Here is a 27,459-nt window from a genome sequence, read left to right on the forward strand (position 1 = left end):
CATTCCTCTCTGGGGGCCACACATCACAAACCGCCAGGCACAGGGACGCATCCCTCACCCTCATCAGCCACCAGCTCCCGCGCCCCAGGACCTGCCCGAGACACACCCACTCTTTCGGGGCCAGATTCCTGAGCCTGTGGGACCGATTTTCACACTACATACTGTAGAGCGTCTGGCTCTCTGGAACCTGCCGGAAGGAGTGTGAGGCCTTCAGCTCCGCTGCAGCTGTCTCAAGGGAGAAAACACTCCAAGCTCAGGAGGAAATGGATCTTCGGTAAACTGGGAGAGCGAATCGAGTGAGACGAGGCGCCTCTGATGCCTATCCTCGTGCTGGCTGGACAGGGCCTCCTCTCTGAGGCTGGTGAGGTCACTCTGACTCGGTTTACCTGAGAGGAGCAGGAAGGAGGCGGAGCTGGCATTTTCCTTCTGACCCTGGACAGCGTTGACGCTGCCAAGCCCAGCCCAGGACGTGTTTGCTAGGTGTGCTCCCACAGGGGTGGGACCGGCTGACAACTCTGCTGGGCTCTGCCTTGAGAAAGTCCCTTTGGGAAGGAGGCAGGGGCAAAGTGGGCGTTCCTGGTGGGAAGTAGTGGCCCCAGGGGGTGCGGGTGGTGATCTGAGGGTCCTAGAAGCCCCCCTCCCCGGCCGGCCTGGCAGGTGCTGCCCCCTCCTGTCTGTCCTGAGTCCTGCCGGGAGTCACAGATACAAGCCGAGGTCCAGCAGGCTGTGGTCAGAATGCACATGGGGGCTGGGCGGGGGTCTCCCGTATGGCTCCCCTGTTAACCTGCCCCCTAAGATCAAGGTCGGGGAAGCTAGTTAGGAGAGAAGCCCATGGAGAGAGCTATCAGCCTTCGGGTCCTTCTTCCTGCACATGGGGCGCCCTGACCCTGACCTCCCTCCTTGGACAGAGGTCAGAGCTGCGGCCCTCTCCCCACATTCATCCCCAGTTGCTGAGCCCTCTTGGCGGTGGAGCAGAGAGCGTGTGAAAGGGCATCTGTTGACACCGTAGCCAGATCCTAATCTACTTCTTGTCTTCAGTAGATTCCTCACCTGGGGCCTCAGTTCCCGTGGTTTTGAGATGGGAAGATTCTAACTAGGAGCACAGGCAGAGGATGACGAGGACGAATGGAGAGGTCGGGGTAATGAGGCGGGGCGCCCAGGAGCCAAGGCCTCCACAGGCACCGTAAAATGGCTGAGCCAGTCAGGGTGGGGTGAGCTTTCGGGGGCTGCTCTGTCCTTTCACCTGCTGTGCCCTCGTGAAAGTCATTTAACATTCAATGCCTCCTGATGGCAGCCACCACATGCACTGGATTTTAGAGCCTCTGCTCAGCCATGCTCAGAAATCCACTAGGTAGGGGACTTTATCATCATTTTGTGGATGGGGAGACAGAGGCTTGGCAAGGCCAGTGAGGAGGCTGGGCTGCTGCATCTCTGAGCCACAGGTAAACCCTCTGCCCTCACTCCTGCCGATCCTACCACAGAGCCCCATCCTTTCAGAGGGGCCCGCTTTGCCCCTCTGCTCCAAACCCTCCAGAAGCTCTGACCTCAGAATAAAACGTGGTCCCCTCCCAGACCCTGTGAAATCTCCTCCATGGCTCCTCTCCCCTCACTTCTCTCTCCTTCACCAGCTCAGGAGTCTTTCTACCCACTGGCCCAGGGACCATTGTCCGTTCTGTGGAGGCCTGAATGCCCAGCTCTCAGGACAGTGCCCACTGCAGATGCTCAAGTAAGCGTTGTTGATGGAAGGAAGGAAGGAAGGCCAGCCCAGGCCCCTCATTTCCTGCCCTGTGCCTGGCGTGGACCCCGATCCCCTTCTGCACCATCATCAACCTACCTGTAATGTATCTCTCACCCTCTGGCATACTTGATCATTTATGTGTCTATCTTGCCTGAAGGCTGAGAGCCCCTAAGATAGATATTTGTTTCTTTCATAAACTGACGAATTGATTTCAGCTTCCGTAAACTTCAAGAGCATTTCATTCCACTTGCAATAACAAAGAAAGAAAGAAATGAAAAGGCTACAGGCAGCCAACTTGCGATAATTTTCCAAATTAACTGTACTTTAAAAATTAGCATCAAACATCATTTCACAAATGACACGACTTTATTTTACAGAAACAAAAGCCGAAAAAGTGACTTTGGAATTGTTAGAGTACTAAAAATAACTGCCCTGCCTATTTAACTTTTCTTCAAGTTGTCTGTTTCAAAGCACGCATAAACAGAAAGAAGCTGTTTTTCCATTGTTTCAGTATTTCCCAGTTTCACATCTCAAGTCAGCAACACAGTTTAGCGGGCAATTATTCTTTAATTGTGTCACTTTTCTCAGTTTACAACTCCCCGGCTAGATTACAAACATCCTGCTGGCAAGAACGAGGCTTTCTGTGTAACAGTGCCCACCACAGAGAGGGCTCAGAGACAGGTAGACAGGGACCCCCGGGGCCACGCTTTCTGTGCCATCCACACCTCTAAGACCCTCTGCCCTTCCTTGGAACACAGAACTGTTTTGGGAAAAGTCCTTCAGCTCCCACATCTGTGGGCTAAGGGAGCAGAGCCCGGAAAATGCCTTCATCCAATCCTACTGTCTCCTGGGCTCCTGCCCCCACCCCCCGCCCCGCTGGCTGGTCAAAAATATGGCCAGTTTATACAAAATCCTGTTTTGTTCATAGTAACCACTCTCCCCTCCCCCTCCAACTCTACTGGCCAAGCGCACTTAAAATTCTAAGGCCTCCATTTGAAAAAGGAATCCTCGGTAAATTTCAGGAGGCCACCCAGCAAAAGGGGGCTGGGAGAGGGGCGGCAGGGAACGACCCCTGCTCCAAAGCGCACATCCTTTTCCTCAATCCCGGGCTAGAATCTCAGGGACCCCAGGGGTGGAAGGGAATCAGGCAGTGTACATCTCCCGTGCCAAGCTGGAGGGGAAGGGGTGGTGGGTGGGCCGCCTGTGCCCTGGAGGGGTGGGCTGCGAGTCCCAAGTGCTGAGTCAGGGTCCACTGGGCACTGTCCTCCCGCAGTGCCCCCTTTCTCCCAAGCTCTGGAGATTTGGGAGGCTGCGGGGTACGGTCCCGGGCGGTAGGAAGCCAGGTGCGCAGCGGCGGGTCCCTGCGGTGCCAGGCTGGACACAACAAAAGCCGGGCTTGGGGGAGGGCCGGGAGGCGCGGGAGGCGAGCGGGGAGGGGGCCGCTGGGAGCTCCCGGAGCCGGCATTGGCCGCCCGCCACCGGGGGGCGGAGCCCAACAATCCTTGGAGAGCAATAAAAGGCCGGCTCGGCTCGCGCCTGCGGCGCACACATCCATAGAAGGCAGAGAAGTATCGGCGACCCGGCCCGCGGCGCGCTAGCTCGATCTCTCGCTCGCTCGTTCGCTGCCCCCGGCCCGCTCTCGTCTCCGCGCTGCCGGCCGCGCCCCGCGCCCCCTCATCGCCCCCGCGACCAAGAGCCGAGAAAGTTTGTGCGGCGAGTGCGGGCCGGAGCGGAGGGCGCGGCCGCGGAGCGCCACCCAGACCCGCGCGGCCCCGGCCGGCGAGAGGGGAGCGCCCCGAGCCCAGGCGGCGGCGGCTAGCCGGAGCCCGAGCCCGAGCCCGCGCCCCCGCCCCCCGCCCGCCATGGGCGCCGCGGCCCGCAGCCTGCGGCTTGTGCTCGGCCTCCTGCTGCTGGGGACGTTGCTCCGCCCGACCGACGCCTGCAGCTGCTCCCCGGTGCACCCGCAACAGGCGTTTTGCAATGCAGACGTAGGTAAGGACGGCGACCCCGCCCCGGCCCGGCGCCCACCGCCCCTACGGGGCGTGCTGGACCCGGAGGTTTCGCCGGCGCCCCGCCCGCCCGCATCTTGCAGAGGGACCCAGCGCCCGCCTCCGGGGCCTCGGTACCTTCTAGAATTCTGCAAGTTGATGCCAAAATCGTACTTTCTTTCCCCCCTTCCTTCTCTTCCTTTCTTTTCCTCTCTGCCGAGATGCTTCTCAACCTCAAAATTCCACCGAAATTCCGCTGCAGCTCCAGCCCCAGAAAAGGGAGCCAGGGAACGGATTGGATTTTGGCAGGCGGAGGGCCCCGGGATGCCAGCGCGGGGGGTGGGGGTGGGGAGGGGGGGCGGAGCGGGGAGAGTGCGGGACACAGCCTGGTGGGTGGGGGGACTCTCGACCTCGGTGGGTTGAAGGACCGGGGACCCCAGGAAGAAACTTCCACAGGTGAGATGGGAGTTGGGCTCCTCTGGGCTTGGAGCTGGGTGGGGAAGAGCTGCTCTGCCTGGGCCTCTCCCACCAAGCCGCCTGTGGGGCTCACCAGATTAGGTTGGGGCTGGATGGAAGCTTCCCTCCCCTGGTCAGGTTCCCCACGGGCTCAGTGGAGCAGCTGGAAAGAGGCCCAGGGCCGGCTCCTCCCACGTCCTGCCCAGGAGGCATTGCACACAGGGACAGGCAGGAGGGTCCTTGAGTGGTGACTGCTTTTTCAGGACATCCACACAAGCTGGGGACTTTGGTGACTGGAGGTTGCAGGTAGGGTTGTATGGCTGCTTAAAGTCCCCAGCGAATATCTGTTCCCCTCAGGACCCCTTGCTCCCCACACATGGGAGCTAGCGAGGAAAGGAGGAGAGCCCAGTTATTTGTTCTGATACACAGAGGGGCAGGAGACAGAAGTGGGGAGAATGCAGCAGAAATGGGAGCAACCAGCTGGGCCGTGGAGGTTTCCATCCAGTTCTGACACTTGCAGGCCTCTACTGCCCTGGTGACAGTCAGCCAGGTTTTCCTGGGGCAGGTTCAGTTTAACCAAAAGGACGGATACACAGCAGGTGGGCCTCTGCAGCTCACTCTCACTTCCTGACAGGTTTGTTTTCTGCTTCTAAGTCTCAGCCGCCAGCCACGCATCCTCTTGCCAGCTGTGGTGAGGCTGCCCTCACCTGTGCAGACTCAAAGGCAGGGTCTCCGGGTTTCTCCTCTTGTCAGCCATGCCCCTCTGATCTCCCCACACTCCCCACGGCTCCTGGCCACGCTTCAGTTGGCCCTTGGAGCTGCCGCTGTTGCCTGGCGCGGGAAGTCTTCAGGTGACCCTACCTGTGCGCATCACGTAGCTCAGGCCACCTGCACTTGGGGCACGGTGTGTGCTTGCAGAGTGGTTTCCACAGAACCCAAATTGGGGGAAGTTCTCCAGTTTGGCTTCGCTGCTCAGCAAGACGGGCGGGGGGAGGAGAGGCTCCTCCCAGTGGCGGAGCCAGGATTGGCCTTGCATGTGGTGTCCCCTGGGAGTCCAGGCCTGTCCAGGCCCCTTGCAGAGAGAGAGGCTGTGCTTCTAGGGCAGAATCAGGCCCAGGCTCAGAAGGAATCCATTGCTCAGGAGGCTTTAGGGCTTGGTTTACAGGGGCTGAGCAGGAAGGGGCCGGGCCTTGGGTCCACCTCACACCCCTCGGCCGCACGGAGAGAATGCCCAGCCAGCCACTCCCATCCTTGCCCAGTGTCAGCTGAGGCAGCGCTGGGGCCGTTTCTGCTTTGGGTTTGGATCAAGGGCAGCAAAGGTCAGGGTCCAGCAGTGTCCGAATGCCCCAAGGCCCCCTCTTGCTTTGCGCGTTACCCTCTCCTCCACCTGCATCTGCTGGCATTTGTGTCCAAGTCATCACATCAAAATCATCGTAGAGCCAAAACTTTTAACCCCAGCCCAGCTCAGAGGTTCCACAGGGCCTACTGATACCAGGGTCGCGCCACAAAGCCCATTACATTAAGTTCCCATGGCTGCTGTAACAAGTGACCACAAACTGAGGGGTGTCAAACAGCAAGAATTGATTCTCTCACAGTTTAGGGGGCCTAACATCCAAAATGAAGGGGTTAGCAGTGTAGGTTCCTTCTGGAGGCTCTAAGGGAAAATCTGTTCCATCCTTGGTGGCTCCAGCAATCTTTAGTGTCCCTTGGCTTGTAGACACATCATTCCAACCTCTGCTCTGTCTTCTGGTGGCCTTCCTCTCTGTGCGTGTGTGTCTCTGTGCCCTCTCCTCTTGTTAGAATACCAGTCATTGGATTCAGGGCCCTCCCTAGTCTGCTATGACCTCATCTTAACTTGATTACATCTGCAAAGACCCTATTTCCAAATAAGGTCACATTCACAGGTTCTAGGTGGACGTGAATTTGGGGTGGATGCTGCTCAGTATTGTTCCATGGGCAGCCCTTCTGTGCTTAGTCAACTCGGGATATGTCCCAGAGACATCCCAGGGTGTAGGCCCCAGATGGCCATGGAGTAAACCCCACGGTGAAAGCTATAGCCTTTCCACATCTGCTTCTCCTTTAGGTGGTGCAAGTTCATGGCTTCCTTGGTGATGATTCCCCACTCTGGCCGAGAGCATAATTGCCTTGGGTCTGGATCTCTTTGCAGACATCAAAAGTCTGGCTCAGACCTTGGCTTTTGTAGCTTTTTGTTTTTGTTTTTGTTTTGCGGTACGCGGGCCTCCCACTGCCATGGCCTCCCCCGTTGCGGAGCACAGGCTCTGGACGCGCAGGCCCAGTGGCCATGGCTCACGGGCCCAGCCGCTCCGCTGCACGTGGGATCCTCCCGGACCGGGGCACGAACCCGTGTCCCCTGCATCGGCAGGCGGACTCCCAACCACTGCGCCACCAGGGAAGCCCGGCTTTTGTAGTTTTAAAGCCCTACAGGTGACTGTGCCACTAGGGCAGTGGCCCGGGGGTCCAGGAAGGGTGATGGTCTGCTGTACTTGGGGTCCCTAGAGACTGACCTTTAATGCAGTGTGCTGGCTCCTTTAATTGTTGGCTGGATGCAGGCTTGTGAAATGGCTTGGTGTCTACAAGAGGCAGTTGGCTTAGGAAACAGTCATTTTTCTGTCTGCCTGTGTAAGGATTTCTGGGAGGCATCTCCTTAGCTCTTGCAGCTGGTAGGATTGGAACTGGGGTCGGCAAAAGAGTTTGTTATGAGGTTATGAGATTGAGGGTGAAGGGGTGGGAAGAGGTGACCGGGGCTCCTCCTGGAAGCCTGCTCCTCCCTGTCCTTTCCAGAAAAGTGAGGATGAGCTTCCTTTCCAGGAAGTCTTTTCGCATCTCAGAGCCCTGCTCGGATGTGCCGCCAGCCTCACTCCCTCTCATCTAATGAGGTCCTTCGCCATCTCCTACAGGCCTGCATGGATCCAGTAACCTGGCTGGAAACCAGCTTTGGGCTTTCTCTTCAGGTAGTGCCACAGTGCGGGAGCCTGGAGTTCCTTAGCCAGCTGAGTGGCTTGGCAGACCTGGGCCGCTTGGGCCGGTTTCTGGAGTCGAGGGTGAATCCAGGAGCTCTCTGGGCCCAGATGATAAAGTCTCCCCCATGGCCTGGATGGCGAGGCCCAGGGCCACTGTCTCCCAGGAGGGCAGCCTCCATGCCATCTTTCTCAGGATGCTCCCATTTTGGTCTCTAGCACCAGGTGGGTCAGGGCCCACAGCCAAGGGCACGTGCTCGTTGCCAGGGCAGACAGGCTGGCCTTGGGCACACGCTGATGGGGGCCAGATAGCGGCCACTCGGGGAGAAACACAGTAGGCACTCAGAAACGGCAGCATCCTCACCAAACACGTGCTCGGGAAAAGCAAGGCAGATGAGCTTCCTGTGAGTTGAGTGAGGCCTTGAGTGCACGGGGGCTGGGATGGGGGTGGTGCTGTGTAAGGACACTGTTGGCAACTCCTTTCGCAAAGTGTATAATCAGTCTGTGTTTCGCAATCCCGATTTTCCTATCGGGCTCACCTGTGTTGCAACAAGAAGTTACAGTGCCCAGCTCTGCCCCAGGGGACATAAGGGAGAAGCAAGGCATGATCCCTGCCCTCAGGAAGGAGCACTAGGACACTGGTGCCAGGCAGTGTGGAAGCACGTTTAAGACTGTGTGGGTCATGGTGGGCAGAAGGCATGTAGACTCCCCCAACCCCGACCGACCGCCAGGGGCGTGGCTTAAAGTAAGTCAGCCTCCATGTGCTTTGGGCAAATAATGAACCAAGTAACTGTCACGAAGTGAAAAGCATTTGGGCATCTGAAGAGAGATAACGGGTTCCAATGAGAGGATGGGGAGGGGGCCATGGGGGGCCCTCGAATTCCTGGGCTTGGTCTTGGACAGTGTTCCTGGAAGGATGTGTTCTCCAGGGGAGTGACTGGAACCTGGGTTGGGAGATGGGAAGAGATGTGTACAGCGCTTGGAGGCTGTGCTGCGGGCATGGCACATGGCTGGGAGAGAGCTCTCCCCACCCCACTTGTTCCTCCCTCTCTGATCTGAGGACATGGTGCCAGGCTGCAGCCTGCGGCCTGCTGGGTCCCCTGGAATCGGTGGTCCTGGCTGCTAGTCCTTGAGCTGCAGATGGACTTGGGTCCTGCCGCTCTTCTTTGTCATCTCAGCTGGGTTGCCCAGAGCATCCCATTGGTGTGGGTTTAGACGACTCCCAGGCTTGGGGGTTGGCGGGTGGACGCAGCCACCCTTGTCCTGATGCAGAGCTGCTGATCCAGTGCCCAAGGGGCTGTGGGAGCAGATGAACCCCTTGGGTTCCAGAATGGCTAAGAGGTATGCTTGGAGGACCCCAGGAGGTCTGAAGGATGGGGAAAAACAGCAGGAAAAAGCAAAAACATGTGTATTGCTGAATCACTTTGCTGTACACCTGAAACTGTCACAACATTGTTAATCAACTGTGACTCCAATATAAAATAAAAAGTTAAAAAAATAAAAATTAGGCTTGCCTGGTGGCGCAGTGGTTGAGAGTCCGCCTGCCGATGCAGGGGACGCGGATTCGTGCCCCGGTCCGGGAAGATCCCACATGCCGCGGAGCGGCTGGGCCCGTGAGCCATGGCCGCTGAGCCTGCACGTCCGGAGCCTGTGCTCCACAACGGGAGAGGCCACAGCAGTGAGAGGCCTGCATACCGCAAAAAACATAATAATAATTTAAAAAATAAAAATTAAAAAACAATAAAATAAGTACTAAGGATGTAATGTACAAAGTGATGACTATAGCAAACACTGCTGTATGATGTATAAGAAAGTTAAGAGAGCAAATCCTAAGAGTTCTCATCACAAGGAAAACATTTTTTTTGCTTTTTATTTTATATCTATGAGGTGATGGATGTTAATTGAACATGTTGTGATAATCATTTCATAATACATCTAAGTCAAATCATTACACTGTACACCTTAAACTTATACAGTGCTGTATGTCAATTATATCAATAAAACTGGGGGAAAAAAGCGTGAAAGGAGATAAAGAGAAGGCAGACTAGGGGCAGGGGTGTAAGTGCCACCGATTCTTCTCCCCTGCCCTGGACACTCCTCCACCCTGCAGTGTGTGTGAGAGTACACACACTACACACACACACAAACAAGGGGCTGAGGGCAAGTGGTCTTGTGGCTAGCTAGGATGGTCTTTCTGGAAAGAGAAAGGCAGACTTAGGAAATCAAGGTTGAAAGCGTAAAGAACCCTAAGTTGGAGGATGGAGCTGGGGGAACATGTACCAGGCATGGTTAAGTGCATCATTTTGCAGTGCCAAGGACAGGGACAGGCTGCCTGGGAAAGGTGCGAGAGAGTCTAGGTACAGAGCAGGCTCGGGGGCAGGAGGGCCCGAGGGGCAGAGTGGGCCTGGACGTCTGGTTTATCACATAGAGTTTGCATTCCATCCCGAGGGCTTGAGGAGAGGCATCGAGAGTGTGTACCTGTGGGTGACAGCGGGCATCACCCAGGGAGTTTGCTGAAAGGCAGGTGTCTGAATTAGCATCCCATATTGGACCCTTGGGGCTCAGGGCGTGGGCATGGGTATTTCTCAGACTCTCCAGGTGGTTCTGACACCCACCAGAGTTTGCACAGAGCAGTCATTTCCAAAGCGGGTACCCAAGACAGTTTGGGTGTGAGAAGAGAACGTTATAGATACCTTACTATACGGATTGACAGCTGCACTTGTGCATAGTTTTAAACAAACAGGTAGATTTTGAGTGCTGGGCTAGGCTTCTGTTTAGTTGCTACGGGGTCCATAGACTGCGAGGGCCATAGGGTGTCAGGGTGGGGGGAGGCGCATGTGAGATGCCCCAGAATGCTGTGAGGAAAGGCAGCCAAGGGAAGTGGGGAGGGAGGAGGACTTCCAGACTGAGGGGCAGTCTGGGTACCAGCGTCTCAGAAAGGGCAGGAATGAAGCTGGCTCCCCCAGCCCAGGCCCAGGCTCTTCCAGGGCCCACCTCCAGGACCCCTGAGGCCTGGGCTGGCTGGAATCCTGGAGCCTTTGGTGCCTCCATCACTGCGTGCATGTGCAGCTCCAGTGGGAAAGTGATAGAGACCCAGGGGAATCCCATTTTGTAGCTGACAAAATTGGGGTCAGCCTCGTCCAATTAGCATCCTAGGTTAAGCTACTGGAGGCCCCAGCAAGGCGGACTGGGCAAGTGTTTGCTGGAAAAATCAAATTGAGATGTAATCTCTATAAAGAAGGGTCGGTCCTAACCTGGGGGGCATGGACGTCTGTTCAGAGATGGGCCTGGTGGGGGGCGGTCTTGAGCCCTGGAACTGTAAGCAAAGCTCTGTGTGTGTGTGTGTGTGTGTGTGTGTGTGTGTCCATGTTTTTCTGTGGACAGGGGCCATGGCTTCCACCAGGTTCTCAAAGGGGTTTGTGACCCCTAAAAGGTTAATCACTGCCTGTAAAAGACTTTTTTATGGCCTGTTGGGAGGGGTGAGAGACCTGGTGGGAAGGGGTTTTGAAACCAAAGGGTGGGCAGCCTTGTGCCTGGGCGCAGCAGCAGACCCTGAAGCCCCCGCAGTGGGAATCAAGGGGGGTCTTTGTTGTCCCCCACCTCCCTGAGAGCTGTTAGACATGGGGGGAGGGGGAAGGAAGCTGCAGGCAGGAGAGCAATGTTAAGGGCTTGTAGTCAGTCACCCAGGTGAGCGGAGCAGGAACCTGCACGAGGGAGGGACTTAGGAAACGGAAGGCAGGCCGGAAGGCAGGCCGGTGGGTGACGGGCTGGGATGGGGGCTGCCTCTGGGGTTTGACCTCAGGGCCAGGGCCAGGCATCCCCTAACGTGGTCAGGTGGTCAGTGGGGTTCCCTGCTGAGTTCTGCTGACAGAGACAGTGGGGTCTCCGGCTGTAGTAGCTACAGCAGATTATGGAAGTATGTGAGGGGCCTCGGAGGGAAGAGGAAGTGGGAGCAGAGGCAGTGGGAAGTGGGGACACATAGGTTTGGAGCAGCATGGTTCGGGCAGCTACTCTGCAGCCCCACAACTCAGTCCAGGGGAGAGATCTTGGGCAAGTGCCCTCTGCCTCGGTTTCTCCATCACCAAAGAGGAGATAATAATTTACCTACCTTTTAAGGTTGTGGGCAAAGATCACAAGAAAGGGCAGAGGTGCAGTGCCTAGGACGGTGTCCATGGAGGCTCTCGGGGTTGGGGCGGGGGGACTGGCTCTTTCTGTGCCAGATGCTGTGCTGGATGTGTAATCTTCACCCAGCCCTGAGGTCTGGCCATGGTTATCACCCAGGTAGGGGGGCGCAGAGACACACAAGCTGGGCTCTGGTGCCTCCAGGAGGGGGCCAGGGAACTAGGAGGGAAACCGTGGTAGTTCTGTGAAGGAAAAGTGACTGTGACAAGTAACAGTAACAGCAGCTGTCATCATCCATGCTAAGTGCTTAGAACTGTGATCCACACGTTCCTCGTGTTAACGTGTCTGATTCACAGTTATCCCCATTTTACAGATGATCAGACTGAGGCACGGGCTGATTTACTTGCTTGGGTCACATGACTATCAAACAGCAGAGTAAGAAGACAGAGGGTTTTAAAATGAAAGGAGGCTTAACAGCGAGGAGGCTGAACGTAGCGATTCTGGTCCGCCTTGGCTTGGAGGGGGTGGTCTCTGGGGAGCATGAAGGATGGAAACTCCTGGAAGCTGACCTTGTTCATGAGATTTGCTCATCAATTGGAGATGAGCTAAATTAAGTTAAGCTCTATCCTGACAGCAGAATATTAAGCAGTCATTTTAAACAGTATTATAGATTCATGTTTTTGACCTAGAAAAATGTTCAGAGTGCACTAAATTTAAAAGCCCAGTTACAGGCAGTATGCTTTCACATTTCAAACACTGTCTAATATAATTTTTAAGTGCACAATGCGTAACTGTACATTGTAACAAAAAGTTATCAATCAAAAATACTCAAGAGACAAGTCATTGCCACCCTGAAACCTCAGTTAATCCCTCCTGGTCCCAACCCCTTCCTTTCCCTTCGAAAGCCACTGTCACTGGTTTTTATGGTGAAAACTCCCTGGCATACAGAAGTTTTATTGCTTCTGTATGTATCTCTATCCTTTTTTTTTTTTTTTTATTGTGCATGTAGAGAAAAGTCTGGAAGGGTGACTGTCAAAATTCTAGGCAGTGGGTGAGATCAAGTGTGATTTTTATTTCGTTTTGCTTATCTGTATGTTCTAAATTTTCTGTGATAAACGTGTGTGAGTTGTATAATTATTTTAAAGTTAAAAGGCAATGGGGAGACAGGGGTGGAGGTTTCTTCAGGATGGGGGAGGCAGAGGACAAGGCTGCGGGCGAGAGGGTGAGAGCCCTGAGCCCGGAGGGAGGGGGAGCGCGTCCTCCAAGAAGCAGATTAGGGAAGGGTTTATTGCTTCTTAAGAAGACGGTTATTGTTTTTCTGCCTCAGAGACTTACACTTTATTGAGGTGTAATTAACATACTGTTCACCCATTTAAAGTGTACAATTCAGTGGTTTTTAGTGCAGTCACAGAGCTGTGCAGCCATCACTACTATCTGATTTTGCAGCATCCCGAGGACCCCTGAGCTGAGTACGTACGTCTGAGGTTTCCTAGGTGAGACTCAGGTGGTGTGTTTCCACCTGGTGCTGCCCCAGCAAGGCCGTGCCCTACAATAGGACGCACAGGATGCAGTCGGCCTCCTAAAACTCTGCTGGCCTTTCAGGGCTTGGCAAACTACACCCCTGCCCCCGGCTGCCTATTGTGGTAAATACAGTTTTACTGGGATGCGGCCACGCCCATTCCTAATACAAAGTCTGCAGCTGCCTTTGAGCTACAAGGCAGCGTTGAGTAGTAGCGACAGAGCTACATTAGTTATTGTACCATCTGGCCCTTTATGAAAACTTTCCCCCACCCCTGGGTGTGAGCTTCCTGGGGCTGGCTCACCTCTCACCTGGTGGCCCGCTCCCTGCTTTCCAGAAGAAATGATGCTTGTGGATATCATTCTCTGAACTGACCCCGAAGATGCAGCAAATCTTGAACCTGTGGGCCTAAGAGAGGGAGGGATGAGTTTAAAGGCCAAAACCCCTCGGTAGTGGAACGTTCCGGGGTGGAGAGTTCCCGGGGACAGAACCTGGCTTGGGATGAGTCTTCATGTGGCCCTTTCTGATCTGTGGTCTGGAGATCTTGGTTGGGCTTTCTGGGAGACCCCTTAGGGTCAGGGCATCCTCACCGAGTTGGCTCAGCACCCCGCCTCTGCACCAGGCATGGCCAAGGCCCCTCTGATGACAGTCATAGGCCCTAGTTAGGAGGCGCTTCAACAGCTGATTCTTAACCAAGGACTGAATGAAATGGACCGACATTTTAGAGGAAAAAAGACAAAGTAGAAGGTATTGGGAGAAGAAGCCTGGGCCTTTGGAGCCTGTTAGAGCTGGTTCTGAGTCCTGACTCTGTGCCTCTGTGAGCCTCAGTTTCTTCTGCAAAAGCAGAATTAAACTCCTCAGGGCCAGGCCATAGCCGATGCTGAGTGAATTTCTGATGTATGAGTAAAGTGTGCAAAAGCATGGGAGGGACTCAATAGACGTCAGCCCCGCCCACTCCATCTAGAATTCTGAGACCCTGGATGTTGCTTCTGTGAAACCTTGTGGCCTCTGTCCCCAGAGCTCCTCAAGAAGAAAGCCATGTGTGTGCAAAAGGGAAAGAAACCTCCTCTGACATTCCTGGCCCCCTCTGCTTTCTCTGTTCTTCCTACAGCATGTAAAACTCAGCCTGGCCTCTCTCTCTGTGGCCCAGCTCACTTCTGCTGCCCTTCCTTCGGTCCAGATCAAGAGCTCAGGGCCGGTGGATGGGTTTTCAGCACAGGCCACATAATGTAAGGGAGACGCGCTCACGCCGGCTCCCAGCCCCGTATGGAAACTGTACCTCTGATGGTCCTCTGGCCTGCCTTTTCCATGCCACCACTCCCTGGTCACTCCAGGTAGTTGAAAATTCACTGTGCAGAGTTGGTTGACCCGCCCCAGGCTGCCTTGTCCTCACCTGGGTCCCATGACATGCGAGGGTGTGGAGAACAAGGACGGGGTGGGAAGGATGCCAGGAACGCGTTAGATGTGGAGATGCACAGGAATGATCTTATTGGGCCGCATGTCTAGAACGTTTGCAGGCATGCGATGACGTCTGAGCTCGCCGTGACCCCGGGCGCCCCAGCCTCTCGAGTCCAGGGTGCTGTCAACAGACAGCACTCCGTGTAGCTGGGAGAGAAGGCCGGAGGTCACTTGTGGGCTTCAGGTTCGTGTGGATTGTTCTGCTCCGAGGGAAACATCCCTTTTCAGAAGGACTGTTGACCCTGTGACAGGGCGATTTTGGGGGCAGGCACAGTTCTCTCCTGGGGGCTTTTCTCTGCAGCCCTCCAGCATTTAATCTTCAATCCTCAGAAGCCTCTGGGAGAAATGGCCCAGCCCAGCTATGCCCAGGCAGAAAGCAGGTATCTCAGGAGGAATGGTGTTGAAGCAGAGCCATGACGAGCACTGTCCGTCCCCAGTTCTTGGTTGTGACATCTTGGCCCCTTGGCCCTGTTGGATCCAGGGCAGGGAACAAAGGAATAAATCTAAGGTGGTGTTTGTTTCTTGTGCACTGGTTCTGCGGGGGGGAAAAACCACTGGCAGATAGTCACCAATCATAAGTCTCTTCGATAAAAAAAATCGACTGTCTAGGGATTTTCAGTGCAAAAGGACTTCATCTGTTCCATTTCACAAGGACTCATGAGGTAGGTGGTAGGTCAGGCAGGTGTCCTCCCCTGTCTGGATGGAGAGCAGTCCATGATTTACCCAAGGTCGCGCAGCCAAGGGCAGCACCAAGAATCTAAGGAGGCGGATCCTGGCTCAAGTCTCTGGAAATAGATCGGACGTCACAGCTTTGGCCTTTCCGTTGCTCTGTTCTGTGTGACCAAGAGGCTTGTTGTCCTTGGAAGGGCTGACACTAAGTAGGTGTGTTTGGTCCTAACCTGAGCAATTTAGAAGCTTGGAAGGGCATTTTGACAATGCTGATCAAGGACTTTAAGTCTCCCCTTGAATGTAAATTGATGCAGCCACTATGGACAACAATATGGAGGTTCCTTAAACTAAAAGGAAGACTTATCGTATGATCCAACCATCCCACTCCTGGGCATGTATCTGGAGAAAACTCTAATTCGTAAAGATGCATGCACCCCAGTGTTCACAGCAGCACTATTTACAATAACCAAGACATGGAAACAACCCAAATGTCCATTGACGGATGAATGGATAAAGAAGATGTGGTATATTTATACAATGGGATATTACTCAGCCATAAAAAAGAGTAAAATAATGCCATTTGCAGCAACATGAATGGACGTAGAGATTATCATACTAAGTGAAGTAAGTCATATAGAGAAAGACAAATGTCATATGATATCACTTATATGTGGAATCTAAGAAAATAATATAATGAACTTACTTACAAAACAGAAGAGACTCACAGACATAGAAAACAAACATCGTTACCAAAGGGGAAAGCTGGTAGGGGCAGGGGGGAAGGATAAATTAGTAGGAGTTTGGGATTAGCAGATACAAACCACTATATATAAAACCTATAAACAACAAGGTCTTACTGAAGAGCACAGGGAACTATATTCAATATCCTGTAATAAGCCATAATGGCAACGCATCCAAAAAAGAATATATGTATGTATAATTGAATCTCTTTGCTGTACACCAGAAACAAACACAGCATTGTAAATCAACTATACGTTAATTAAAAAAAAAAAAAGAGTCTCCCCTTCGGTCAAGCAACTCTAAAGCTAGGAATTTTTTTGCGGGAAATAATGAAGTACATGTGCTGGCATCTCGTGACGAGGATGCTCACCTCCATCTTGTTTATCTCAGTGTTAGAAACACTTAGATACAGCAGCAGGGCAGTGGTCGAATAAATCACAGCCTTGGATGCTCTGTGGGACCAAAGGTTGTAGAATTTTTTTACTGAAATGTAAAATGTTCAGATAAAGGAGGGGAAATTAGACTTTCTTTTGCAAGTGTGTGTTTTCTAATTTTTCTCTGTTGAACTTGAATGATATGTGTCATTTTTAAAGTCAGAGTTTGCTGAAGTATGGGTCTGACTGTGCTCAGCAGTAGGTTGGGCCCGCACCATTAAAGCTGGGTTGGTCCTAGTTCATTGACGGGCCCCATGGAGCAGAGACCACTGAGCAGAGCCGGTTCATCCAGAGGATGGGAGCTGCATCCTAGGAATCACTAAGATGGTGTCGGGAGAGCCCGGGCTTGGGTGAAATACCTTCAGTTGAGGAACAACCTGGAGCGCACGGCAGTGGTGGCCATTCCGGAATGCGTCAAAGGCCCCACAAGCTGAAGTTTTTGGCCACCGTGATATCTGCACTCTCCCCAAGCCCAGCCCCAAACTTGTCCCATGCTGAAGGTGGGTGTACATGACCTTGCAGAGAAGAGGCTAAGGGATTGGGGGCTGGGTATGCTCTGGGGAAGGAGAAATGGACATAAGACTTTGTGTCTATGGGGCCAAGAAGAGGGGCCCAAAAAGTGGGTGGTGAGCTGTGGTTGAGAAGTTCAGGGGCAGACTTGCTGCCCCACGCCGGGTTGGGGACCACATGACGTCCCCAGGGCCCTTCCAGCCCCACACAAAGGCTTTCATCCCTGGATCAGCTCTGCCTCCAAGGTTCCAAGTCCCTGCTGTTGAGTTTCGCAAGAAACCAAACCCTGAGATCGGTTGCTTTGACATCTTGGGGCCAATATCATGTTCCCCAAACTAAATTTCTCAATTGTCAAATTTGTGGAGGGTGCCCTTAGCTCTAGAAACAAGGTCAGGCATGTCCTATTTCTTATTTTGGGTGGATGGGTGGGTGGGTGGGTGACATGGGGGCCCCAGGCCAGCATTCCTTCCCCCCACCTCCAGTCGGCTCAGCTCAACAGTGGATCCTGGAGGGGCAAGTGTCCCCAACCTGAGTGGGACCAGATGCCCTCCCTGTGGGAGGAGGGGTGGCCAACATTGTCGGGAAGCCCTGACCTTGAGGTGCAACAGCTCAGAAGAGTGACACCCCGATGAGGACCGTCACCGTGCTGCCAGGCTGGGACAGGAAGGATTTTCTCCCTGCCAGATGGTCTCTAAACACCGAAAGCACACTCACGTCAGGCATCTTCAGGGTGCCCCTGAGGTGGCCATCCCTCTGCTCATCACCCCAGCTGTTTGAGCCAAATCTTTGTGATCGGTGGCCCCACAACAGGTGTGCTGACAGGTGCTCATCCTCTGGCTGGCTTGTCACTGTCCCTGACTTTCCCCCCTGCCGCTCTGATGTCAGAGCACAATTGCTCTGTTGTTCCCGGGGCAGCGGCTGCCAGAGTTCACCAGCTGGGGCGGATGCTGGGCTGCTGGTGGAGGTGGGGAGCTGCGATTCCAGCCACCTTTGGTCAGTGGGCCCCAGAGACCCCATGCAGAGCACCCAGGGCCGAGGTTCTTGTTGTGTCCCTGCCCCCTTATCCATTATGAGGGTGGAGTTCTTTCTGTGCCCAGTGGTTTGGTGAGGGCGCCTTGGGAAGTGGGCCAATAAGGGTGTCCAGGCCACATGCCAAAAGGCTAATTTGAAAGTCCTTGCACCGCGGGGCTCTGCATATACAGTTGGATCGGGGAGGATGGGCAGTGGAAGCTGGTGGGATGGGGTTGGGAGTGAATGTGGTGGTTTGAGCGGGGAGATCATCATACAACAAGAACAGTTGGCACTGGGGACCCCTGACCTAGGCAGGGTAGCTGCAGTAATAAGGTTGGTGGGAAAGCAGTTGACATCGTCAAGAGACATTTAGTAAGGCGCCAGTTGGATCAGCTGTAAGCAGCCCCCCAGCTAGCCTGGTGTCTCCTGTGAGTCTGGAGGAACCTGTGCCTCATGTCTGTCTCAATGAAGCTGGTCGGGGACAGAGACAAGATGACAAAGGCTTGTTCTCCTAGAGGCTGGCTGCCCGGCCATCTCAGTCTTCTAGAACTATCCTGAGTGTGCGGCAGGGAGATGGTTAAACATACAGATTCGCAAACCCCACCCCATGATTCGGGTGGAAAAACCTGCGGTAGCAGGTCCTGGCCAGGACTCATAGTCCACCATGATCACCTCCCCACCAGGTGATTCTGATGCAGCTGGTCTAACACCCAGCCGGCTTTATGAATCACTACTCTGGAACTTAACTGAGGGAGAGTCAGGAAGTGAGCAAAAGTGGAAGCTCTGGGCAGCACACTGGGTGTCACAAAGTTTATTTCTAGCAGCTGGAACTCAGAGAAATGGAGTTTAAAATGTTTCTGATGTTTGTTTTATCTGGGCTTGGCTTGGATGCCTCCAGTGATGGGTGTCTCACTACCTACCAAGTCAGCCCAGTGATTTCAAGACAACCCTGCAGAAAGTGCTTCTTGCCACCCGGGCCAATTTCTGCCTCCTTGTAATGTGTTCTTGGTGGTCTGGTCCAGGCATCTGGAGACACGCACAGAAAGTACCACCCTCTTCCCCAAGCAGCTTGCCAAGCACATGGGTGTTTCTGATGGTGACGAGCGCTAGCATCTGTGTAGATGATGGGTGTTGCTGTTATTATCCCCGGTTTACAGATGAACAGAGACTGAGGCGCCCAGAGTTAAGAAACCTGTGCTAGGTCACACAGTCAATACTCTGAACCACCAGAGTACGCTGTTCTAGACTTTTCTACCACCTGCAAGCCTCCCACCAAACATTCTTGGTTCCTGAGGACTTTCCTTCCTGTGACCTGTTTTTGTTTGTTTTTTCATTCTCCTCCTGAACTCTGAGGCCCTTCTTCCCATCCTTAACCACTCTCTGCCTCTCTGAACCATATCTGGGAAGACATACCTCTCCCTTACTCAGATTTTCTCCTTATTTAGTAAAAGTGTAGTTCTCATTTTTAGTGTATATTTCTGTTAGGTGAATTCCTAATAATTTCTTTTCTTTTCTTTTTTTTTTTTGCGGTGTGTGGGCCTCTCACTGTTGTGGCCTCTCCCGCTGCGGAGCACAGGCTCCGGATGCACAGGCTCAACGGCCATGGCTCACGGGCCCAGCCGCTCCGCGGCATGTGGGCTCTTCCCGGACCGGGGCACAAACACGCGTCCCCTGCATCGGCAGGCGGACTCTCAACCACTGCACCACCAAGGAAGCCCTCTTTTTTTTTTTTTTTTTTTTTTTGCCACACCGCGTGGCATGTGAGATCTTAGTTCCCCGACCAGGGATTGGAAACGTGGAGTCTTAACCACTGGACCATCAGGGAAGTCCCCCTAAAAATTTCGTTAGTTATATTTTGATTTTAAAACTTGCAGGCCGTCCCGTTTGATCTTCACGCGTCCTGTGGGGTGGGAACAGGGTGGGTGTTCTTCCAAGTGCCTGTTTCACGCTGCGGCCGGGAATGTCCAGGTGAGTCTGACCTGCGCAGGGGCTGGACTGGACCATTACCCTGCTTGTTTTAGGTGTTGCTAGCAGCACAAGTAACGATCACATTGGCTCTATTGGTGACCACGGTCTCTGCCGACTCTGAGCTCACAGCCGGCTCAGACCCTCTCGTCTCCAGCTTTGCTCCTTCGGAGCTACATTCTCCCACTTGGCACTTGCAGGGTCGGATGTGGGGACCCACGTGTGGGTTGTAGATGTTTTCCCAGTATGCTTGGCCTTGTTAGATTTGGTCAGGGGTTCAAGCCTGTGAAAAATCTGAGCTGAAGACTTGCATTCCAGCAGCACGGCTGGTTTTCCATCTCCCTGTGGGTGATTGAGTGCCGGGGACATCGCATCCAGAGCTGGTGGCCATGGATTCGGACGCGCATGTACTTGACTCATGGAAAGCCCACCAGGGCCCCCAGCCTCTACTCTACTTGCTTTAGACACACTTTTAAGACACTGCTTTGTGTGGGTCCCAGTCCACAGCAGTTTAGAAGCCGTATGAGAAAAGGGGGATAGGGTGCTGTCAGACACACAGAAAGTTACAACTACGGAGGAAGCTATAAGAAGTACACTTAAAAACTCCAAATTATATTCTGGGGTCATTTAGTTTAGAGGAACTCTGTCATATATATATATATATATATATATATATATATATATATATATATATATACATATATATACACACACATGTTTTTTTTAGTGGGGGTCCTATATATCTTAAAAGCCCTTGAGGGATTCTCTATATTATAGTCCTAAAGATAATCCAGAGCTGTAAGAAGGTCAAATTATATCTATTCTGTGTACTCTCAGGAGACAGAGAAATGTTTAACTTTACACATGAAAGAGTAAGCTTTACTTATATGGAAATGTTCTCTCTGGCCATGCCAGCTAATTGGGAGCCCTTTTTTTTTTTTTTGCGGTACGCGGGCCTCTCACTGCTGTGGCCTCTCCCGTTGCGGAGCACAGGCTCCGGACGCGCAGGCTCAGCGGCCATGGCTTACGGGCCCAGCCGCTCCGCGGCATGTTGCATCTTCCTGGACCGGCGCACGAACCCGCGCCCCCTGCATCGGCAGGCGGACTCTCAACCACTGCGCCACCAGGGAAGCCCTAGGAGCCCTTTTATAGCTATTTAAAAATGTTTCAAAGAAAATGTGCTAAACCGTGTCCCCGGGGCGTGGGCCCTGGAGAAAAACAGGAGCATTTTCCTGTTGCTGCAGAAATCAGGGGCTGCCTTGTCAGGGAGGAAGAACCAGAACAGGGCTGGGGAGAGGTGGGTGGGTAGGATGAGGGGGGCTCTATTTGAGGAAGAAGGACGGGCACGGGCACAGTGAAGGTGTGGGACCTGGGTCAAGGGCATTTGGGATGCCTGGCTGGGGAAGGGGGGCCAGATCCTGAGCTGCTGGAATGTTCCCAAGCCTGTAGGCCAGGGACTGCCCCACGGACTTTGGTGAGATGGTTAACTGAGCGCATTTCTGGGCCCCTCCCCACTGAGGCAGAGGTGGGATCGGTCTGGGGCAGGCCCCCAAATCTGCATCTTAACTAGCAGTTCAGGCAACCCGTGAGGCAGGTGGCCTCTGGCTATGCTTGGAGACTTGCTGGTGCCGACTGCACAGGACCCGTTGCAGATGCTCAGGTGACACAGGTGGCCGAGTTAGAACAGTGGCTGTAGCCATAGTGCTGGGGAGGAGGAGTCAGGTGGGGTGGAACGGGGGTGGTGACAGGGAGCCTGGTTAGGAGGCTCAGGTGAGACCCTTCGACTGGAGTCTGGTCCACCTGGCATTGGAGCCCCTGGTTTGGGCGCCACCCAGCCTCCTTCATGGTCACCTTTCTTCCTCGTCGGCCTGGGGTACCCTGGAGTCTCCACTGAGGGATCAGAAGGCAGGAGAGCTGCTGTGGGCCTGGCCTTTCCTGGTGGCCTGGGAGGGGGTCTGCCTCAGCTGAAAAGTCATCTGAGCCACTACCCAGGTGACCGCCGCGGGCTGGCTCCACGCACCGGGGACGCAGAGGGTGAGAGGAGAATGGGCCCAGTGTCCTTCCCATCTGCCGCTCTGAGTGGAGCTTCTGTAAGGACAGGGCTGCGGCTTCCCGAGGGGTTGAAGGCAGCCAGCACAGGCCAGCCCGTCCCGCTTCGGGGGAGCAAGATCAGAAGGCCCGAGAGAGAACCCGGACACTCAGAACACTGGTCTCAAGTCAGTGAGCAAGGAAGGGCTTGGAGGTGAGGGCATGGGGCAGCTGGGGACATGGGCAGCAGGCAAGGGTGCATCTCCCGGTTGGTACAGGGTTTTCAGTTCCTGAATGAGGGAGCTGACTCTAATTTCTGGGCTTTATTCCTAAGATCACCATCCAAATGTTGCAGGTTTTCATCCATCTGCGTGTCTCCAGGAAAACCACCTGGGCAGCATTGGGGCGCCCACCCCAGCAGGCCTCGCTCAGGGTGTAACGGGTGACCGAGTGGGTGGGGGCCCTCCAGAGTGGGAGAGGCTCGTGCAGGTTTTGCTCATTGTCACCAGTTAACATGGGGCGTGAGCCAGTGGCTCCAGGCCCCAAAATAGACCTTGGATCTCGGGGTGCAATTTTCCCCATTCTCTACAGATGAAGAGACATTCACAGCTCTCTCCCTCTCCTCACCTGTTTGGACAACCCTGTGGCCATTCCCAGGGGTGGGAAAAGCTCAATCTCTGACATCTGGGACCCAGATTCAAACCCAGCTCCTCCCTGTGAGCCGGGACAGTTACTCAGTTTCTGCACTTCTATTTCTTGGTGTGGGGAAGTGCTTTCATTTCTCTTGGGCATATACTTAGGAGTACAATTGCTGAGTCATATGGTAGCTCTACATTTACCATCTTATAAAACTGCCAAACTGTTTTCCAGAGCGGCTGCACCATTTTGCATCCCGACCAGCAGCATGTGAGGGTTCCGATGTCCCCACATCCTCAGCAGGTCTTGTCATTTGCCTGTCTTTTTCATTGTAGCCATCCTAGTGGGTGTGAAGTGGTATCTTCATTTTGCATTTCTCTGATGAGTGTTGGTGTTGAACATCTTTTTATGGGCTTTATTAGCCATAAATCTTTGGTGATGTGTTTATTTCAACCTTTTGCCTATTTTTATAAATTTATAAATTTATTTATTTATTTTTGGCTGCATTGGGTCTTCGTTGCTGTGCACGGGCTTTTTCTAGATTGTGTTGAGCGGGGGCTACTCTCCATTGTGGTGCACGGACTTCTCATTGCGGTGGCTTCTCTTGCTGCGGAGCACTGGCTCTAGGCACGCGGGCTTCAGTAACTGCGGCATGAGGGCTCAGTAGTTGTGGCACACGGGCTTTGTTGCTCCGCGGCATGTGAGATCTTCCCGGACCAGGGCTCGAACTGGTGTCCCCTGCGTTGGCAGGCGGATTCTTAACCACTGTGCCACCAGGGAAGTCCCTGCCCATTTTTAAATTGGATTGTTTGTCTTCTTATTATTGTAAGAGCTGTTTATACAAACTGATTCAAGTCTTTTGTTGGATATGTGATTTGCAGGTATTTCCTTCCAGTCCTTGTCTTGTGTTTTCACTTATTAACGATGTCTTTTGAAGTGCAGAGGTTTTTAATACTGATGATGCCACACTTATCAATTTCTTGTATTGCTTGTGCTTTTGGTGTTGTATCTAAGAATCTTTGCCTAACCTGAAGTCATGAGGATAACAGTTGTTTCCTTCCAAGCATCTGTAGCTTTAGACCTTACCTTAAGGTCTGTGATCACTTTAATTTCTATATATGGTATATAATTTTGTATATGATGAGATAAGAGTGTAAATTAATCTTTTTTGCATGTGGATATCCAACTGTCCCAGGAACATTTGTTGAAAACGAACAAAAAAATGACTCTTTCCCCCATTGAATGGCTGTGGCGCTTTTGTTGAAAATCTCAACCATTGTGTTTAATTTCCCAGCTTTCTCTTTCTCTCTCCTCTCGCTCATCGTCGTGGTTGGCAGATGGGTCGAATATGATATTAACCACATTTCCACATGTATAACTGCATCATCATAGTTACCAAGAGCCAGTGGCTACATGACCATTGGTCAAAGACAAGATGGTCTACACGAGTAGCAGCTGCCACCTGCCTGCCAGCTGTGTGATTTGGGTCAAGTTTCTTAATTGCTCCCTGCCTCAGTTTCCCCACCCGTGAACCAGGGGTGCTAATAACTCCTTACCTCAACGGTTACTGTAAAAAAGATAAGCGGAGGGCAGCCCACACAGTTCACATTAGTTGTTCCGTTGATGCAGTGGTGTTTCTGATGACCAGCATTACTTTGGGCTAAAATTGCTAAGCCTGGCTCTGCACATCCTAAAATAAAAGAAGGGAAGGGATACCCACACAGTTGAGGGGTCCTCCGTGCAGACTGCAGTGCCTAGGAAGCAGCTCCCATAGCCCACACATCTAGCCGTTTTTAACATCAGCTGCAAGTGATACTCTTTTTTGGTGTGAATGCACCTTCTTTAGGAAGGCCTGGTGGAGCACGTGTCCCTGACTGATGCCAAAGAGATATGCAAAAAGAAATACCACTAGCTTAACCTCCTCTCTAGTTTGCACTGAATTCTAGTACAAACATGCACATCAGCACACTCACCCACACTCACCTCCCCCTCCACACACACACACACACACACACACACACACACACACACCTTTCCTGGCAGGCTCCTCCTCCTTTACCGCTTCCTCCTTTCATTTGTAAGTAGCTCCCTCCAGAGGGCCAGACATTTGCATCACCCCCACCTGAACCCTAACTTGTCTCCTAAGGTGGGGTCTTAACCCCGGCACTGTTGACATTTGGAGCCTGGTCCCTGTTTGTCGTGGGGCCGTCCTGTGCATCTCAGGACGTTTTGCAGCATCCCTGCCTTCATCCACTGGAGGGAGGGGGGGGGTGTAGCACCCCCCCTTCCAGTTGTGACAACCCAAACTGTCTCCAGACATGGCCACATGTTCCCCTGGGAAGCAAAAACCACACCCCACTGAGAACAGCTGCCCTGCCGGGTCTCATTAAAGGCAGACAGAGATCAGGAGCGGAGAACAGACCCTCGTGGGTGGGTGTCAGGAGAATGATCTGGAGGGACACGTCCCCTGGCCTGTCCTGCACTCAGAGCCCCGTGTGCCTCGTCTCCAGGGCCTCACTGTCCTCGGAACGCTCCGGGCAGCGCTGTGCATCTTCCTGCCCTGTGGGCTTGCCGTGAAACGGCCGTAGCACCTGTGGCTCCTCGACCCTGGTGCCCTGGAACCTCCACTCTTGGTTCACACCACCCTCTCTCCAAAGCCATGTCTGCAAAGGCCCCCGACACAAAAGGAAATGCGGAGAGAGCCCCTCGGCGGAGCCCCAGTCCCGACAACGAAGCCTTGCTTTTGAGGCAGAAGCACACATTGCTACACGTCCGAGAGAAAGGAGACCTGCCCTCGCAGAGAAGACAGGACCTCCAGCAGTGGAAGAGCTGCCCCAGCGCTTGGCCAGGGAGCTGAAGGCAGAGCAGCAGGAGGCCCCAGGCCAGAGAGTCCAAGGCCTAGAGAGGCTGTACTTAGCACATCTGTTGGAGTGAGGCGGTGGCGGGCAGACTGGCCGAGGACTATGAACCTGACTCAGAGGGCTTGACCCAGCGAGGAACAGCCAGGTCGCCCAGGGCCGAGGGGAAGCACACAATGGCCGTGTGGCAAGAGAAGGGACACGGGGAAGAGCTGGTCCGACGGCAGCCCTGGTGCATCTGCCTGTTGCGTCCTGGAGAAGAGCGGTGGACCAGGAGAGGCAGGGAGCCTCCAGAGCCACGGGCCTGAGTCCTCGTCCCCTGAGCCCACCAGAGAGGAGTAAAGGAAAACACGTGCCTTCAACGAAGACCGGTGGGGGCCACCGTCCCGTTGACCCTGGGCTGAGCAGAGGGACAGACTTGGGAAAGCTCTTGGCTGCTGTAGGGGAGATAAATGCCTGGAGAAACGGGAGACAGAAACAGCCCAGGATGGCAGGAGGCAGCTGGGGAAGCCAACGGCTTGTCTTCAAGGCCCGAAAAACCACTGTTTGGATCAGAGCCCCGAGGGCAAAGCCGACGACCTGGAACAGCTGTGGCCAGTCGGCTCGACCTGCAGAAGGGGGGCCTCACCGCTGGCAAAGCTCTGTGACAAGAGCAGGTGGCAGGGAGAGCTGGAGTTTGCCTCTGAAGAGTTGTTTGATACCAACCGGAAGCTGAAAAAACACCTGAACTTGCACCTGGATCTCAAGCCCGGGATGGATCAGAGCCCCAGTGAAGAACAGGGCTTTGAGGAGACGCAGGCGTGGAGAAGGGAGAGCCAGAGAAAGGGAAACGCAAGAGATGCAGAGATGGACATGGTGCCCGCCAGGGAGCCCGCGAGTCCAGCAGGGGTGGACGCCCACCTGACGCCATCCAGAACCAGCTTGAAAAAGTTACTAAGCAAGCTCAAGAACCAAAGTCCCATAGGATGGCCAAGTGCATGGTTAAGAATGACAGTAAACCATGGTCTCCTGAGGCAGGGACATCTGTCGATGAAGAGAACCTGCTCTCGTGCAGCCCCGAATCCAGACAGGAGCCTCCCCGACCTGACGCACTGGCGCAGGGCTCCCTTCAGCTTCACCCGCAAGAACAGGCAGACAGAGGTGGCTTGACAGCATCAAGGCAGAAGCAGAAAATGCAGGTGGAGCAGAGAAGACCAAAGCAGCTGGACTCACTCAAGCAAATCAGACACCCCAAGATGAGCTTGGAGGCCGACCCCCAGACGGAGCTGGAAGATGGGAGGAGGGAACAGAGGCAAAGCTTCTCTGGCTCATCGGAAGCCTGACTCCCCTCCAGACCAGGAGAAGAAAGGAGGGTATGACCGCAGCCCCACTTCCCCCTCGGCCAGCATCGTCGACGATGACAGGCACAGTCAGATGATCCGTGACCTTCAACAGCAGATTCTAGAGCAAAACAAGTTGCACAAGCAGTTTCTTGAAGAAGCCAGGAAACGCTTGTGAGAGTTTCAGAGAATATGTTAAAAGCGAGAGTCCTGCCCCTGGTAAATTACGTCACTGATAACTGAACGTTCTGCCAGAACTGGCACCCAAGTCTGTGCGATTGTATTTGCATCATGTGCTCAGAAACCTGTAGCCTCTTTAAAATGGGCCGTCAGTCATCCTTCCATCCTTTGGAGCGAATTCCTCTGCAGGAATCATACTTATTGCCGATCTTGCCTTTAAAACTAAGTCCAATTCAGGAAGACTCCTTAGCACGAATGTGTGGGGCGCGGTAGGAGGGTCTGGCCATTGTAGCACAAAGGTGTGTCCCGGAGCTGAGGCTGTTTTCACGTGCCACAGCACAGATGGAAACACCAGGTACATTTAAGTGCTTCGGATGTTTTGGCGAAATAAACACTGGACTTTGAGGGGCATGCAAGGTCAGACGGGCACAGTTTCAAAAGATACATCATTTGTTGCTTAGCCAGTGGCTGAGACGTTAATGAAGAGATTTAACAAAAATCTTTTGGTCTTTCAAACCAACATCATTTAATAGGATATCAGTAACATTCTTATAACTTTAATATTAGAAAGCAGGAGGGAGGGAGAAAGGAGGGGGAGAGGGAGGGAAAGAAGGGGGTGGAAGCAAGAGGAAGAGAGAGGAAATAGAGAAAGAAAGGGGAAGTGGTTCCCAGCAACTCAGCCCTAGAGACTCCTTCTGGGGCTGGCAGTGGTGGGGGAACCAGGGTGTCTGGTAGATTCCCTACCCCCCAGCTTTACCTCCGACCCAGAAGCCTTGGCAGTCATGGAGACCCTACACTGGGTGGGGTTTTATCTGCCTGTTGCATACTTAGGGGTTGGAATGGGGGTGG

General features: G+C 53.6%; 2 protein-coding genes across 2 annotated transcripts in view; both read left to right on the forward strand.

The window, feature by feature from the left end:
• The first annotated feature begins 3,268 nt into the window (after positions 1-3,268).
• Positions 3,269-27,459, forward strand: part of TIMP2 (TIMP metallopeptidase inhibitor 2) — a 50,843-nt gene continuing 26,652 nt past the window's right edge. Inside the window, exon 1 of the mRNA XM_060083000.1 lies at positions 3,269-3,730. Coding sequence (XP_059938983.1) covers positions 3,601-3,730 — 130 coding nt within the window. The 5' untranslated portion in view covers positions 3,269-3,600. The remainder of the gene's footprint in view (positions 3,731-27,459) is intronic.
• Positions 24,913-26,629, forward strand: CEP295NL (CEP295 N-terminal like). Its single transcript, XM_060081591.1, is given in 7 exon segments — positions 24,913-25,078; positions 25,081-25,205; positions 25,207-25,347; positions 25,350-25,548; positions 25,551-26,066; positions 26,069-26,406; positions 26,408-26,629. Coding segments are annotated over 7 exon segments (1,707 nt in total).

Source organism: Mesoplodon densirostris, chromosome 18 (assembly GCF_025265405.1).
Source record: "Mesoplodon densirostris isolate mMesDen1 chromosome 18, mMesDen1 primary haplotype, whole genome shotgun sequence".
Classification (NCBI taxonomy): Eukaryota; Metazoa; Chordata; class Mammalia; order Artiodactyla; family Ziphiidae; genus Mesoplodon; species Mesoplodon densirostris.